This window comes from Eptatretus burgeri, chromosome 4 (genome assembly GCF_056783735.1).
Source record: "Eptatretus burgeri isolate ZD-2024b chromosome 4, Ebu_testis_v1, whole genome shotgun sequence".
Taxonomy (NCBI): domain Eukaryota; kingdom Metazoa; phylum Chordata; class Myxini; order Myxiniformes; family Myxinidae; genus Eptatretus; species Eptatretus burgeri.
In genome coordinates this window covers 37,099,661-37,115,835 of record NC_140964.1, presented here as the reverse complement: position 1 = coordinate 37,115,835, position 16,175 = coordinate 37,099,661, and the positions used below count along the sequence as shown (strand labels likewise).

Here is a 16,175-nt window from a genome sequence, read left to right as displayed (position 1 = left end):
ATACTATGCCATGCTCGAGGATGTGATTGATCAATGCCTCAGGCAAGATACTGTTCTTCTCTTGGAGGATTTCAATGCATTAACTGGAACTGATAGGGATGGTTATGAGACATGGTTTTGTTCCCAAGGGTCTGGAACTGTGAACCAGGATAGCACTAAGTTCCTTCATTTTGCAAGAAATCAAGGACTTAGGGTCGCCGGTTCGTGGTTTCAGCACCCACAGGCTCATCGCTGGACTTGGTATTCCAATGCTGGGGTGTAGCAAAGGAGGTTGACCATGTGCTCATTGGTGGTCACTAGAGGGTGATTCAGAACTGCAGGGTCTACCGGAGTGCTCAGTTCCTGAATACCGACCACAGGCTTGTGATAACAACTCTGAAGTAGCAGCTTAAATCTAGGAGAATGGTACCATCACAGTCTAAGCAGGACGTTGGCAAGCTCAAGGATTAGAGAGTAGCTGAGGAGTTTACGAACAGATTGAGTGGGGATTTGGGGGGTCTGGGTGCTTTGGGAAGTCCTGAAGAATTGTGGAGTACCTTCAAGACCACCATCCTTGATGTTGCCGGTGGATGTCTTGGAACTCACCGAAGGGCGAAGAATAATTTTGTCTCTCAAAAGACACTGGATACCATTGACCAGAGTTGCACGCCATTCTTAATGGCAGAACTGAACTGTTCAGGGGTTGAGGCATAAAACTGTGCATGTGCTGTGGGTGGACAAAGAGGCCTTTGTGCGAGGAATCTATGAGGGGGTAGAGTATCACCTGTGGCCAATAAATTCTTGTCCTGCTTTCAGGGGAATCTGCCCATTGTGTTCCTCCAAGCCCGTCCCTCGGTGTTCTATCATTAGAGCGGAGGTGGTAGGCTCTAGACAGAGGAGTCCGAAGTGAAGTCCCGCTGGGTCAGTTACTTTGAGAGGCTGTACCAGGCTGATCCACCAGCTGTTGAGTTGGATGTCAGGGGGGTTTGAATCTCAATTGTTGACCCTCTGATCAACTGTGGTCCACCTTCGTTTATGGAAACAGGCTGTGGTGAACCGCTTGAAATGGGGTAAAGCTCCTGGGATCTGTGGCATCCATGCTGAACTTCTCAATGCTGGTGGAAATGCTGTGCTCATGTCATTGCATGGTTCTGTGCTCTGCTCGAAACACAGGCATCACCCCAACTGACTGTAAGAGTGGCCTTGTTGTTCCTCTCTGGAAAGGGAAGGGTGATCTCCAGGACTGCAACAATTACCGAGGGGTGACACTGCTCTCAGTGCCGGGCAATGTCTTGGCTCAGATTAATCTTGCAAGGGTTCGACAGCATCTGCTTGAGCACCAGTGCCCAGAGCACTCAGGCTTTACACCAAATAGATCTACGATTGACCGTATACTTGCCCTTCGGGTCCTTACAGAATGCAGGTGAGAGTTTCAGCAGGGGCTGCTTGCAGCCTTTGTTGATCTTTGCAAAGTGTTACATTCAGTGAATCGGGATGCTCTTTGGAGGATTCTTATTCTTCATGGGTGCCCCAAAACTGATCAATGTGATGTCTGAACTATACTCTGGCACGGAGAGTGCTGTGAGATGTGGTGATACCATCTCTGATTTCCATTTGTTACTGGAGTTTGTCAGGGGTGCACTGGCCCCCACACTTTTCTTTGCTTGTATGGACTGGATTCTGGGAAGGATGTCAGAGAGATCAAGCTGCGGTGCATCCTTTGGGAATATCAAGATATCTGACCTTGATTGACTTTGATTTTGCAGATGATACAGTCATCTTTGTGGAGACCCTGGATGTGCTTTTGGGGGCCCTCGAGGTGCTGAATGAGGAGTCGGAGCCACTGGAATTACGGGTTTCCCTGGGTCAAAACTAAGATCCAGGCTTTCAATGACATCTTGGATGCTGTTATCTTGTCTGTACCTGTTTGTGGTGAGGATGTTGAGGTCATGGAGAGATTCCCTTCCCTTGGCAGTGAAATTCATAACTTCTGGCTGTGAGTCAGAGGTCAATAGACATCTGGTTCAGGCCTGGGGAGCCTTAAATTCACTGGATCATGGGGTGTGGCGCTGCCGGTACCTGTGCGGGAAGACGAAAGTCCGAGTCTTCAGGTCCTTAGTGCTTCCAGTCTTTCTCTACAGATGTGAGACTTCCACTTCTTCCAGGGATCTGATATGGCGACTTTATTCCTTTGGTACCAGCTCTCTTCGGAGAATCCTTGGCTATCACTGAGTGGACTTTCTGTCCAACGAGCGGTTGCTGAGAGATACTCAAAATGGATTTGTTACCTGCATAGTCCATGAGTGTCAGCTGCAGCTGTATGGACATGTGGCTCGTTTTCCTGATGCTGATCCTGCTCACCAGATTCTCTCAGTGAGTGAGACTCATGAGTGGAGGAGGCCAAAGTGCTGACCATGTGCCTCGTGGTTACAACAGTTTGATCATCTCAAGGAGATGTGGATGAGCCAGGTATCTCCCTGAGGGGTGGCCAGACAGAGGCCCCTGGAGTACCGGCTGAAAGTGGACGCAGCTATACGCTGTCTGGCACATTCTCCCATACCTACCTGACCTTCTGTACAAAACTATTCAAGCTCAGTCAAGTTGTGTGGGGTACGTTGATGGACAGCAATGTTCAAGTCATGCGACAGATTTTCGATTGGATTTAGGTCAGGACTCTGACTGGGCTACTCAAGGACGTTTATCTTTTTGATCCTTCGCCACTCCAGTGTAGCTTTGGCTGTGTACTTCGCCTCCTTGTCATGCTGAAAGGTGAACTGCTATCCCAATTTTAGCTTTCCTGCAGAAGGCAGTATTTTGCTACATCCATATTTTGCTCCATTTTTCTGTATTTTGCTCCATCCATTTTCCCTTCTCTCCTGTCAAGTGCCCCAGTCCTTGCTAATGAGAAACATTCCCATAACATGATTCTGCCATGACCATGTTTCACATTAAGGATCGTGTGCTTTGGGTGATGTGCTGTTTTGGGTTTTCGCCAAACGTACATCTTGCATTTCGACCAAAAAGTGCCATCTTGGTTTCATAAAACCACAAAACCTTTTGCCACATGGCTACAGAATCTCTGGAGTGTTTTTTTTTTTTTACATATCTCAAACAGGACTCAAGGTGGGCTTTTTTGAGTAATGGCTTCCTTCTTGCCACCCTACCATGCAGGGAAGACTTGTGAGTGCTTCGGATATTGTTGTCACATGCAGACAGTGACCAGTCTTTACCATAAAGGCATGAAGCGGTTTCAAAGTTGCCATTTGACACTTTGGTGGCCTCTCTCATCAGTCACATTCCTGATTGGTTATCCAGTTTGGAGGGATGGCCTGATCTAGGCAAGGTTGTGGTGGTACCATATGCCTTCCACCTCTTAATGATTATTTTGACTGGTCTCCAAGAGATATTCGAGGCCTTTGAAATATTTTTATACCCATCTCCTGATCTGAGCCTGTCCACAACTTTCTCCCAGAAGTCTTTTGAAAGCTCCTTTGTTTTCATGGTTAAGTCTACTGTGAAATGCACTACCCAGCAGAGGAAACTTACAGGAACAGCTGAACTGAAATAATCAGAATCACTCCAATTTAACACAAGTGGATATACGTTGACCATATTCCCCAATTCCATTTGCACTAAATGGACTGTTTTATCCAAAATTTCACTGTTATGTTGGAGAACATAATGTATATGAGTTTCTGGTATGCAAGAGCAGTGCTGGTGCTAAATGTTTCGCTTTCAGTAATTTAATGAAAATGCAATCACTTTTTTTTATCGCACAATTGACATGCACTCTATGCCACACACTAATTATGGAGTAGACGCCAGACATCTGCAGACATAAGAATGCCATGTTAACTGTAATAATGACCTGAAAATATTGATGGACACTTTCAAATATAAAGATTAGTAATACTGCTATTAATTTGCAATTGGTCACTGGCTTTGCCACCAATACAAATATTTATTGTGGAGTCTTGGCATCAAAAAGCTACATATATCGAAAAAACAGTTTCAAATTGAGCACCACACCACCATTATAGCATTTATGTTGCATCAGATGTGGAAATAAATGTGAATTGTTGCTCCCAGCTTGCCAGATTGATGACAGAAGATGTCATTTTCATTTTTTCGCACCTTAATCCTGACCCTGTTTAGAATCTAGTTTATTACTTTGTAATAAACAATGTGAATTTTGTTAATTTCCTGTTGTGTTCTGGTGTAATGGAGACCAAGACCGGTTTGGTGCCCTCCTCGATACCCATAGGATCGTCTTACATATTTTTAGATTTAATTGTGAATTTGGGAGATGACCCCCATACAAATAACTGATATGTTTATGCTTTGAATGATTTTTAAACGTATCTTGATTAACTATGAATTTTGGGAGTTGTTTGAGTCTTAAGGCACATATATTTAAACAAGAATGACCGCACTGTGATCACAATCTGTGACGCAAAACAAACAAAAAAACCCCCGGGCAGTGTTTAATCAGCACAGGCCAACAAGCCTAATGTGTTAGGCCCACCAGAAAACCAAGATGGCGGCCATATCATTTTGTTTGGGTGCCATGGTGGGTGGAGTCAAGCAACCAATCTGGGTGTGATCCGGCAGCTGTCCAACCAATGGGTCCACATTTCAAAAATCGACCCCCAAGAGGAACCACAACAACAGCAACAGCAACACAATGCAGGGCTCTTGTAGACAGACCTGCAACATGTCGCAGGTAAAATAACATGATGGAGAAGGGTATGGTGTTCTGGTGTAAAGGAGATCATGTGAAGAAATGAAGGCAGAGAAGGAATGAAAGAGAGAAGGGAAGAAGGCAAATGGCAGGTTGACGTGCCATGGTGGTATGGAGTTTGATGAACGGCTGTATGAAAGGATCAATGGTTTCCTGTTGTGAAAGAACATCATATTGGGGAGGAGGAGAATACATAATGGCACACAAGTTGTACTTAACGACTCCACGACTGTTCGACATTGGAGACGAATACAATAATGCAAGGCGTTGGAGAAAATTTCAACAGAGCTTGGACAACATGGCTACTGTGGACATTACCAAGAAGTCACCAAAAACGTGTTGGCCTGCTGCACATTTCTGGTGCAGAGGTACAAATCATCTTTGAGACTCTCACCGATATGGGAAAGGAGTTTAACATGGCGATCGTGAAACTTAACAGACACTTCAAGCCTCGGCAAAATGTTTCATTTGAACATCATGTCTTTCACCAATTCAGACAATTACATTAACCGACTTCAGCAGTTTGGAAGAAGGTGTGATTTTGAGTGGAAACGACGCAACACAAAATCTAGCGACATCACGATAAGTTTCTAATGCGGAGCCTAAATGTTGCTAAGTCCATGAGAATCTAAATGTTGCTGCGGCTGCAAAGCCATAAGTTATGCATACGGTGGTGAGAAGCTGCATTTCAAATGTGCAAAGAATGACTTTTTGAGACAAATGAACAAAAAGAAGCACGATTAAGAAGAAATCCAGACAAATTTCACACTTTCACGATGTCTCTCTGAAAGGACGGTTTGGAACCTCTCCCCCTCCCCCTCCCCATCTACTCTCTCAGCAATTCTCTGGAAGCTGTCCTTTCAGTCAAGCTTCTGGGTCTCACTTTCTGCCATGCTCTTTTCTGGGAAAGCCACATTTCCAACCTGGCCTCCAAAGCCAGTCCCCGACTGGGAATCCTCCATCGTGCAAAGTCATTCCTTGGCCCACCTGAGCTCCTGACCCCATACAAAGCCTTTGGCCACAGCCTGATGGAGTACTGCTCTTCCCTGTGGGCTGGTGCTCCTGCCTCTCACCTTTGGTGGCTTCACGCTGTGGAAACCAAGGCATTTAGGATCATTGGCTTCTCCCATGATGAGGCTGAGTCTTTGGGTCTCTCACTCTCTCACCGCAGGCAGGTCAGTGGTCTTACTGTCTTCTACCATCTCCACTCTGGTTTCACCCCCCTGCTCTGTCTGGGATATGTCCCCACCCCCCCCCCCCATATTTCTGCAGGGCACTCAAGGTCCACCAGCAACCCCCTTCTGGTAAAACCACCAAAATCACGAATCACTGCTCACCTTCATTCTTTCATTCCTCTTTTTTCCCACCTTTGGAATAAACTCCCTCACTCTTCAATCCCATTCTTCCCTCCATATCTTCAAAACAGCTGTTCACCACCACCTCTAATCTTCCCCTATTCAAAACCATGATCTTTTCTACCCCCGTTAATCTACCCCAACCCCACCTCCTTCAAATTCCCTGCTTTCCTTCCTGAAAGTCCCTGCAGTGTCCATCTTGGATACCCCATGTTCCCCACCCCATCCCTCTCCCTTCCACAGATCTCCCAATGTCTCTGTTCCCCACTGTTTTGGCCTTCCCTCTCCCGCCCCTCTTGTCCTATGCCCACCCCCCTTGTTGTGCGTTGTGTGTTAGCTCTCATAGGAGCCTCGACAATGCATACAAAAACAAAAGAATCAAGAGAATAAGGCAAGAAGAAGAGACTGATTTAAATGCATTTAGAGCACAAAACACAGGAGCTCAGTGGAGATTTGTAATTCAACAAACGGATGATAAGAGGCCATCAAGGCTGACACAATATATGCTCCAGCATTAGAGAAGGTAGCATTCAGCTCAGCACACACAGCTTGCTGTCTGTCTCGCCTCCAGTAATATAATGTTCCCTTGGAATGAAATTCAAAGCAGGAGGCCATCCGGCCTATCAAAGCCTGCACTAGCATTGCCAACTTATCTGTTTCGTCCTTTTAAATATCTGTGCTTTCTCCTTTCAAATGCCGGGCATCAAGCAAGGGAGCAGCAGGTTCCATTTTAAAGCTTGGTACGACTCGACCAGGGTGAGAACCACCGAACTCCCAGAATCAGAGCAGACACTCCAACCATTATGCCACCAAGAGTTTGGTAATTGGTGCTTCACAGGAAGGAAGTTGCATCACAAAATGTGCAGTCCATTGGATGAATGTGAAGCTGGGTGTCCTGTCTACTAGCATCAGTTGGTGGATATCACATGGAGACTTCCACAAAGAGTAGGTGAGTTATCAGCAGCATTAGGAACAAATCCCAAATTCCTGCCATCTCCAGTCAATCATCAGGCATCAAGCCAGGTCTGCCTGTTTGTCAAAGGCTTGGACTTAAAATGTACCCCAGACATCCCCACTAGTAGTGTGTGTGTGTGTGTGTGTGTGTGTGTGTGTGTGTGTGTGTGTGTGTATGTGTGTGTGTGTGTGTGTGGGTGTGTGTGTGTGTGTGTGTGTGTGTGTGTGTGTTTCACATGCTCCATCAGACCATAAAATAGCTTCTCTGTATTTAGAGCTGTTTTATCCAGCAGCTGGTGTGGTTATGGCCTGTTTTATGGGAGGTGAGAAATGAAGGAATGGGAAGAGAGGGTTTGCTTGATACATACAGAGCAGTTGAATGTGCCCAAGCTTCTTCATATCTGTCAATGAAATTGCTGTGGAACCTTGCATCTGAAAGCCTACCGTCTTGTGGGGCCCTCGATACATGAAGTAAACAAAATGGAGGAATTTACATGGCCTTATATGTGTGATACTCTTACTAGACAGGCTTTCACCTGCCATGATGCTGTGGAAGATCTTGACCACTGTCGTTGCATATATTCAGATACTTTCGACCATCTTATCTGTAGAGTTCTGATAACTGACAGCTGAAGTACCCATCATTATAAATCCCTGTATGATGAGTCATTTCCATTGTCAGTGCATCAGAGCCACTTGATTCGAGCAAATCCTATGCATGTATGTGTATGTATATGTAAATATGTATATGTATGTATGTATGTATGTATTTATATATGTCGACACTGCATCTAACTCAAAGTGGGAGAGTGCACAGTGCAACGTAGGAGAGCTACATAACCCTTCCTTTGCGTTCTCATAATAATATGATAAGGCTTGTGTAATTGCCATCTCCCCTATACAACAATTTCCACCACGGGAAATAACATAAAATCACAAGTTGTGTATAAATATAGTGCATTGCTGTTTTTTGTGTGACTAGGAGATGAGTCTCCAGGGACTCCCTGCGGAGAGCCAGTTCAACGAGAACGAACAGCTGCGCAGCTTCCTCTGCAGTGCACGTCCCAGCAGGTGCGCCGTTTTGCATGGGGTGGAGTCACGTTGTTGGCCACCACTTCTTGCCTCGTGGCTGCCAGCCAGTTGGCACGTGTTGCTTTCGAGCAAGTGGACACACCCTTTTTCCTCACCTGGTTCACCACCTGTGGGAATCTTACCGCTTTTCCCCTCTATTACCTGGTTCACCTGGTCACTGCTCCTGAGAAGCAATCACCTCTCAAAATTTTCAGGTAATTTGTATTCTCACATATATATATATATCCACACACAAATGTATATATCAAATATTTCCGTAGAGGTCGCAGTTCATTGAGTGACTGTATGGTTTCCCTGTTTCTGTTGACCAGCCATGTTGCATTCAATCCATTCTAAGTTATTTCAGGTGGTGGGGATTAGCAATCCAGGGTGCAGTTTTTACCTTTGGATGTGTTTGCCATATATATGCATTGAGTGTCATGGTAAAGCTAAAATAGCAAGAGTTGTATAGCCAACAAGAGAACACCTGCTGGCTAGAATGCACAGAAAGAATACCTCGTAAATAGACGTTCGGTGTGCCAAAATGTACCAGTTGGTTGTGATCCTGAAAGCTTGAAGTGAAGAACAGTACTCATAGGAAACTTTCAAAGTGTGTTATGCAAGCAGGAGCCAGGATGAGATGAGGATTGACAAGAAATGATGGCACACATCAACTTATGATATGCCTTTCTAATTAAACGAAGATGAAAAAGGGTAAACATCACTGTTGTTGTCAAAGAAGACTTTTTAAAAATTAAAAAAAGTTAAATAAACACCTATAAGGTGACTAGAATTAAAAGGTTTGAAACAGCACAGTTAAAGGTGTGAAATAATTAACAAATGGGAAAAGGAGAGCAATATTTTTGTTCTGTGTGCTGTCTGTAAAAGCTTTCACTTCCTGCCGATGATTGAATTATTTGCTTGAAAGAAGCAACTTCAGGGAATTGTGCTCCAGAATAATTTTCTTTCTGCAAGTTAATCTCAAATCATCTATGACATTTCTCCAGGAATTGACTCATTTGATTGTTTGTTTCTTCTGGCCTCCCTGACTAATCTCTGGAGCACGATGCTCATAACAGCAAAGGCCCACAGTTCACTGACTCTGTCTAAAGTCTTCCAGCAAAAGAGGAAAGACATCGAGTGAATCCTCTCCAGGTAGTCACCCCCTTGAATATTTGTCATTTTTTACATCCTTCCATTCAGTTCAGCTGTGCGCCGTGGTGTTTGTTCAGCCCGTTGAACAGTGTGAACGCTCAGCGGGCGGACAAGGGGAAATGTCAACCAAATGGAACTATGGCATTGCCACTGGGGATACCAAGTTGCTTTTGTCATCAATTACTTATGAACTGTAACGACTAAATAGTAATGTCCAATAAAAAATTTTTTTTAATCTCTGATTAATTTTTTGAAGTGTACACAAGCTGTTTGAAGTATTTCTTCTGTCCTTCCATTTATTTTATTTTTTTAAGGCCTCAGAGGCCTTCACACCCGGTTGAACCTGGCAACCCGTCTCACAAACGAACTGGTAACATTTATTTTTAAACTAATGCTGTAAAATTTCATCGTGTTTGGCACAGCCGTTAGTATTAATGAAACAAACATAATCATTTATTTAATTAGCTCAGGCTCTTGGAAGGTCCACAGATGCCTCCCAAAAGGACATCTAGTGTCTCCGCAAAGATGACGGCATCATCTGCGAATACAACGTCAGAGATCTTGAGATTCCCAAACGATGCAGTGCAGCTTGATCTCTCCGACATCCTCCCCAGAATCCAGTCCATACAAATGCTGAAAAGTGTGGGGACCAGTACACACCCCTGACAACTCAAGTAACAATTGGAAATAAGTCAAAGATGGCATCACCACATCTCACAGCACTCTCAGTACCAGAGTATAGTTCAGATATCAGATTGATCAGATTTGGTGGCACCCCACAAAGACCCAAAAAAAATTTTTTTGATGTGATGATATTGATTTTTAAGTATTAAACAAAGAACTGAATGTGTTTTTTTATTGTAATAATTTTTTGAGGTGTTAACATTAAAAAACACAACCAGGTGGGTACCACCCCCTAAAAATTATAGAAAACCACCATGGCCATTGCATCATCTGTGTGACGTCATCGCCAGTACGATTGTCTCAGCACACAAAGGATAATGGCCTCACAACTCGCTTTAGACACGTTAGTAAGTGAATTTGACAAATAATTTTCTGATCAAGGATCCTCAGATTATAACGAGAGTCAAAATCACGACTTAAAAGGTGCTGTCTTACCATATATGTATGAACCCAAGGTCATAAAATACCTGGCTTTCGAAACAATCAGGACAACGTCGAAGAATGACTTGGTAAGAAATAACAACTGGAAAAGTAGTAAATCAGAGAGCGAGAATGTGGTAAATGTGGAGTTTAGTGGTATTTCTTGAGATGCTGATTAACGTGCAGCAACCACGAGGCACGTGATCAACTCATTGCCCTCCTCCACTCCAGCGGCCCTCTCACTGAGAGAATCTGGTGAGCAGGATCAGCATCAGGAAGACGAGACACATGTCCGAACAGCCACAGCTGATGCTCACAGACTATGCAGGTAACAAATCTCATTTGAGTCTCTCCCAGCAACCGCTCCTTCGACACAAAGTCTGACCAGCGATAGCCAAGGATTCTCCGAAGAGACCTGGTACCAAAGGAATTAAGTCGCCGTCTCAGATCCCTGGAAGAAGTCAAAGTCTCACATCCATAAAGCAAAACTGGAAGCACGAAGGATCTAAAGACTCGGACTTTCATCTTCCCGCACAGGTACCGGCAGCGCCACACCCCATGATCCAGTGAATCCATGACTCCCCAGGCCAGACCCAGACGTCTATTGACCTCTGACTCACAGCCAGCAGAGACATGAATATCACTGCCAAGGTAAGTGAATATCTCCGTGACCTCAACATCCTCGACGCAAACAGATACAGACAAGATAGCAGCATCCAAGATGTCATTGAAAGCCTGGATCTTAGTTTTGACCCAGGAAACCCCTAATCCCAATGGCTCCCACTCCTCATTCAGCACCTCGAGGGCCCCCCAAAAGGATATCTAGAGTCTCCGCAAAATAGACTGCATCATCTGTGAAAACAACGTCAGAGATGTTGAGATTCCCAAACGGTGCAGTGCAGCTTGATCTCTCTGACATCCTCCCCAGAAAGCAGTCCATACAAACGCTGAAAAGTGTGGGGGCCACTACACACCCCTGACGAACTCCAGTAACGATTGGAAATAAATCAGAGATGGCATCACCACCTCTCACAGCACTCTCAGTCCCAGAGTATAGTTCAGACATCAGATTGATCAGATTTGGTGGCACCCCACGAAGACCAAGCATCCTCCAGAGGGCATCGCGATTCACTGAATCAAACGCATTGCAGAGATCAACATAGGCTGCAAGGAGCCCCTGCCGAAACTCTCATCTGCGTTCGGTGAGGACCCAAAGAGCAAGGATATGGTCAATCGTTGACCTCTTTGGTGTAAAGCCTGACTGCCCTGGACGCTGGTGCTCAAGCAGATGGTGGTGAACCCTATCGAGAATTATCCGAGCAAAGACCTTGCCCGGCACTGAGAGCAGCGTCACTCCTCGGTAGTTGTTGCAGTCCTGGCGATCACCGTTCCCTTTCCAGAGAGAGACAACAAGGCCCCTCTTCCAGTCAGTTGGGGATGATGCCTGTGTTCCAGGCAGAGCACAGAACTGCATGCAGTAACACACAAGTACAGCATTTCCACCTTCCTTGAGAAGTTCAGCATTGATGCCACATATCCCAGGAGCTTTACCCCATTTAATTTGGTTCACCGCAGCCTGTGTTTCCACAAATGAAGGTGAACCACAGTTGATTGGAGGGTCAGCAATAGGGATAGTAGTGCCCTTGGCATCCAACTTGACAGCTGGTGGATCAGCCTGGTACAACCGATCAAAGCAACTTACCGAGTGGGCCTTCACTTCGGATTCCTCTGTCAAGAGCCTACCACCCTCCGCTCGAACTGCAGTACACCGAGGGATGGGTTTGGAGGAATGCAATGCGTGAATCCCCTGTAAGCAGGACGAGAATCACTTGACCACAGGTGATGCTCTACCCCCTCACAGATTCCTCGCACATAGGCCTCCTTGTCCACGCTTAGCGCACATACAGTTTTACGCCTCAGCTCCCTGAACAGCTCAGCTCTGCCATTCAGCCTGGCTCTGCAACTCTGGTCAATGGTATCCAGTGTCCCTTGAGAGAAAAAAACTTCTTCTTCACCCTTGGGTGGGTTCCAAAACATCCACCAGCAACATCAAGGATGGTGGTCTTGAAGCCACTCCACAACTCCTCAGGATTCCCCAAAGCACCCAGACTCACCAAATCCACACTCAACCTGTTCGCAAACTCCTCAGCAACCCTCTCATCCTTGAACTTGCCAACATCGAGTCGAGGCTGAGAAGGTACCATTCTCCCGGAGTTAAGCTGCAACTTCAGAGTTGCTACAACAAGACTGTAGTCAGTATTGAGGAACTGAGCCTCCAGTCGATCCTGCAGTTCTGTATCATCTTCTAGTGACCATCAACGAGCACATGGTCAACTGCCTTTCCCACACCACCAGCGTTGGAATACCATGTTAAGCAATGATCCTGTGGGTGCTGAAACCATGAACCAGCCACACTAAGTCTATGACTTTTTGCAAAGTCAAGGAGCTTAGTGTTATTCTGGTTCACAGTTGCAGACCCATGGGGATCAACACATGTCTCATAACCAACCCTATCAGTTCCAGTGAATGCATTGAAATCTCCCAAGACTAGAAGATTATTTCGTCTGGGGCAATGATCAACCACAGACTCGAGCATAGCATAAAATGCATCCTTCATGGTGAGATCACTCGCATCAATTGGAGCATCTATAGAGACCAGGGAAATGACACCCAAGGAGTGGTGAATCCTTTGTCTCATAATACGATCTTTAACCGGTGTTACCTCAATTATCATTGGAGTCAGGTTATTGGACACAGCTACAGCAACTCCTTGGGCATGGTAACAATCGGAGTGACCAGACCAATAGTAGGTGTTATCACCCACCATGATCTCGCCGCAATCCGGTCTCCGATCCTCAGAGAGAGCTGCAATCCCGATGTCCAAACTCTTGACCTCAGATGATAACAGAGACTGGTGATCATCATCTCTTCGGGATAGGACATTCCAGGCACCCACCCGAAGGGACTGTTTCAGGTTAACCCAAGGGGACCGCCGTCTGGTGGACGACGCCTTGGCACCACCCCGACACACACTACCACAATCTGACCCAGAAAGTTTATCCCGTGGTTTTACTCCTATCAACAAAGAGTGGGGGTCCTGAAGGCTTTGCCCCAATCCCGTTATCCGGTGAGCTACCCTGCAGAGGGCAGCTGCACAGGAGGTGCTCCCACGGAGTGGGTTTTCAGATTTCTTTGTGCTTTTCACACATTTTGCGGAATGGAGGATTTTACGGTGGCCAGAGTGCAAATCCTGCCACCAATCTCATCAGAAAAAAGTAACCCAACTGCAGGAGGATATCCGCAGACACAGTTGTGCATGAGATATGGATGACCGTTGGCTCACAAGCAGCTCCTCCACCCTTTGACAGGTTTTGGTTTTAATCCTGCTGGGTGTCCATATCATACACCCCCCTCACTCGGTAAACCTGGTGGGGGAGACGGTTTAGTCACCGACAACCTGACCATGAAACAGGTTAGTGCAGGTTTACATGGAACCTGTAGCAACTCATAGATTTGATTTGACCTAACCTGACACCCCCAGGGGTCTGATGTGCAAAAGCTTTTGTTGTCGCTCGTCTACATTTCGTGGTAAAACAATTTCCATTCCCTTTTGTGTTTTCCTTTTTTGGATGTCCCAGTCCTTCGTGGCCAATCTGAAGTCACACCTTGGTAATTCTCAGTTTCCTTTTCCTTGTCCTTTGTACGACTCTCTGCTTTCAACTTGTGAATGTTCATATTAATTTGTTTATATTCAAGGTTATTTACGGATGTTTTTGTTCTGGAAGCTGGAAAAAACAATAACGATACTTACCATTAGGTTATCATGCTTTGGAACCATTCAAAAATTACGTCATGCATTTTTTAGTCCAAATCTGACATCCCCTACCCCCTGTAACGCTCCGTAACGTTTCAACAGTCACGCCCTAAAATATTACGTCACGCTCGATGAAACCACCCCCTCTCCCTATTTCATACCTTAATTTTGAGATGCTATTTGTATTGTTATTTTTCAGTTCCTACGAAATATATTTGAAAAAGTAAAGGTGGTACAGTGTACCATCTAGAAAAGATGCATGTGACAGGGACACCTGAAAACACATGGGGGTGTGGTTATTATGCTGGGGGCATGATTAAGAGTGGAGGGGCGTGGTTATTATGCTTGGGGCATGATTAAGAGTGGAGGGCGTGGTTATTATGCTGGGGACATGATTAAGAGTGGAGGGGCGTGGTTATTATGCTGGGGACATGATTAAGAGTGGAGGGGCGTGGTTATTATGCTGGGGACATGATTAAGAGTGGAGGGGCGTGGTTATTATGCTTGGGGCATGATTAATAGTGGAGGGGTGTGGTTATTATGCTGGGGACATGATTAATACTGGAGGGGCATGGTTATTATGCTGGGGACATGATTAAGAGTGGAGGGGCGTGGTTATTATGCTGGGGACATGATTAAGAGTGGAGGGGCGTGGTTATTATGCTGGGGGCATGATTAAGAGTGGAGGGGCGTGGTTATTTTGCTGGGGGCATGATTAATAGTGGAGGGGCGTGGTTATTATGCTGGGGACATGATTAAGAGTGGAGGGGCGTGGTTATTATGCTGGGGACATGATTAAGAGTGGAGGGGCGTGGTTATTTTGCTGGGGGCATGATTAATAGTGGAGGGGCGTGGTTATTATGCTGGGGACATGATTAATACTGGAGGGGCGTGGTTATTATGCTGGGGACATGATTAAGAGTGGAGGGGCGTGGTTATTATGCTGGGGACATGATTAAGAGTGGAGGGGCGTGGTTATTATGCTGGGGACATGATTAAGAGTGGAGGGGCGTGGTTATTATGCTGGGGACATGATTAAGAGTGGAGGGGCGTGGTTATTATGCTGGGGGCATGATTAATAGTGGAGGGGCGTGGTTATTATGCTGGGGGCAGGATTAATAGTGGAGGGGCATGGTTATTATGCTGGGGGCAGGATTAACAGTGGAGGGGCGTGGTTATTATGCTGGGGGCATGATTAATAGTGGAGGGGCGTGGTTATTATGCTGGGGACATGATTAACAGTGGAGGGGCGTGGTTATTATGCTGGGGGCATGATTAATAGTGGAGGGGCGTGGTTATTATGCTGGGGACATGATTAAGAGTGGAGGGGCGTGGTTATTATGCTGGGGACATGATTAATAGTGGAGGGGCATGGTTATTATGGTTGGGGACATGATTAATAGTGGAGGGCGTGGTTATTATGCTGGGGACATGATTAATAGTGCAGGGGCGTGGTTATTATGCTGGGGACATGATTAATAGTGGAGGGGCGTGGTTATTATGCTGGGGACATGATTAATAGTGGAGGGGTGTGGTTATTATGCTGGGGACATGATTAATAGTGGAGGGGCGTGGTTATTATGCTGGGGACATGATTAACAGTGGAGGGGCGTGGTTATTATGCTGGGGGCATGATTAATAGTGGAGGGGCGTGGTTATTATGCTGGGGACATGATTAACAGTGGAGGGGCGTGGTTATTATGCTGGGGGCATGATTAATACTGGAGGGGCGTGGTTATTATGCTGGGGACATGATTAATAGTGGAGGGGCGTGGTTATTATGGTTGGGGACATGATTAATAGTGGAGGGGCGTGGTTATTATGCTGGGGACATGATTAATAGTGGAGGGGCGTGGTTATTATGCTGGGGACATGATTAATAGTGGAGGGGCGTGGTTATTATGCTGGGGACATGATTAATAGTGGAGGGGCGTGGTTGCAAGGATTTGCGACCACAGTAACACCGGCAGCTGCAGGGGCAAAATGACAGAAACTTGCACAA

At 45.8% G+C, this 16,175-nt stretch overlaps 1 protein-coding gene across 1 annotated transcript in view; it reads left to right on the top strand.

Moving 5' to 3' along the window:
• Positions 1–16,175, top strand: part of SLC35F4 (solute carrier family 35 member F4) — a 95,072-nt gene that overhangs the window by 30,182 nt on the left and 48,715 nt on the right. The window contains exon 2 of the mRNA XM_085877439.1: positions 8,012–8,315. Coding sequence (XP_085733565.1) covers positions 8,012–8,315 — 304 coding nt within the window. The remainder of the gene's footprint in view (positions 1–8,011; positions 8,316–16,175) is intronic.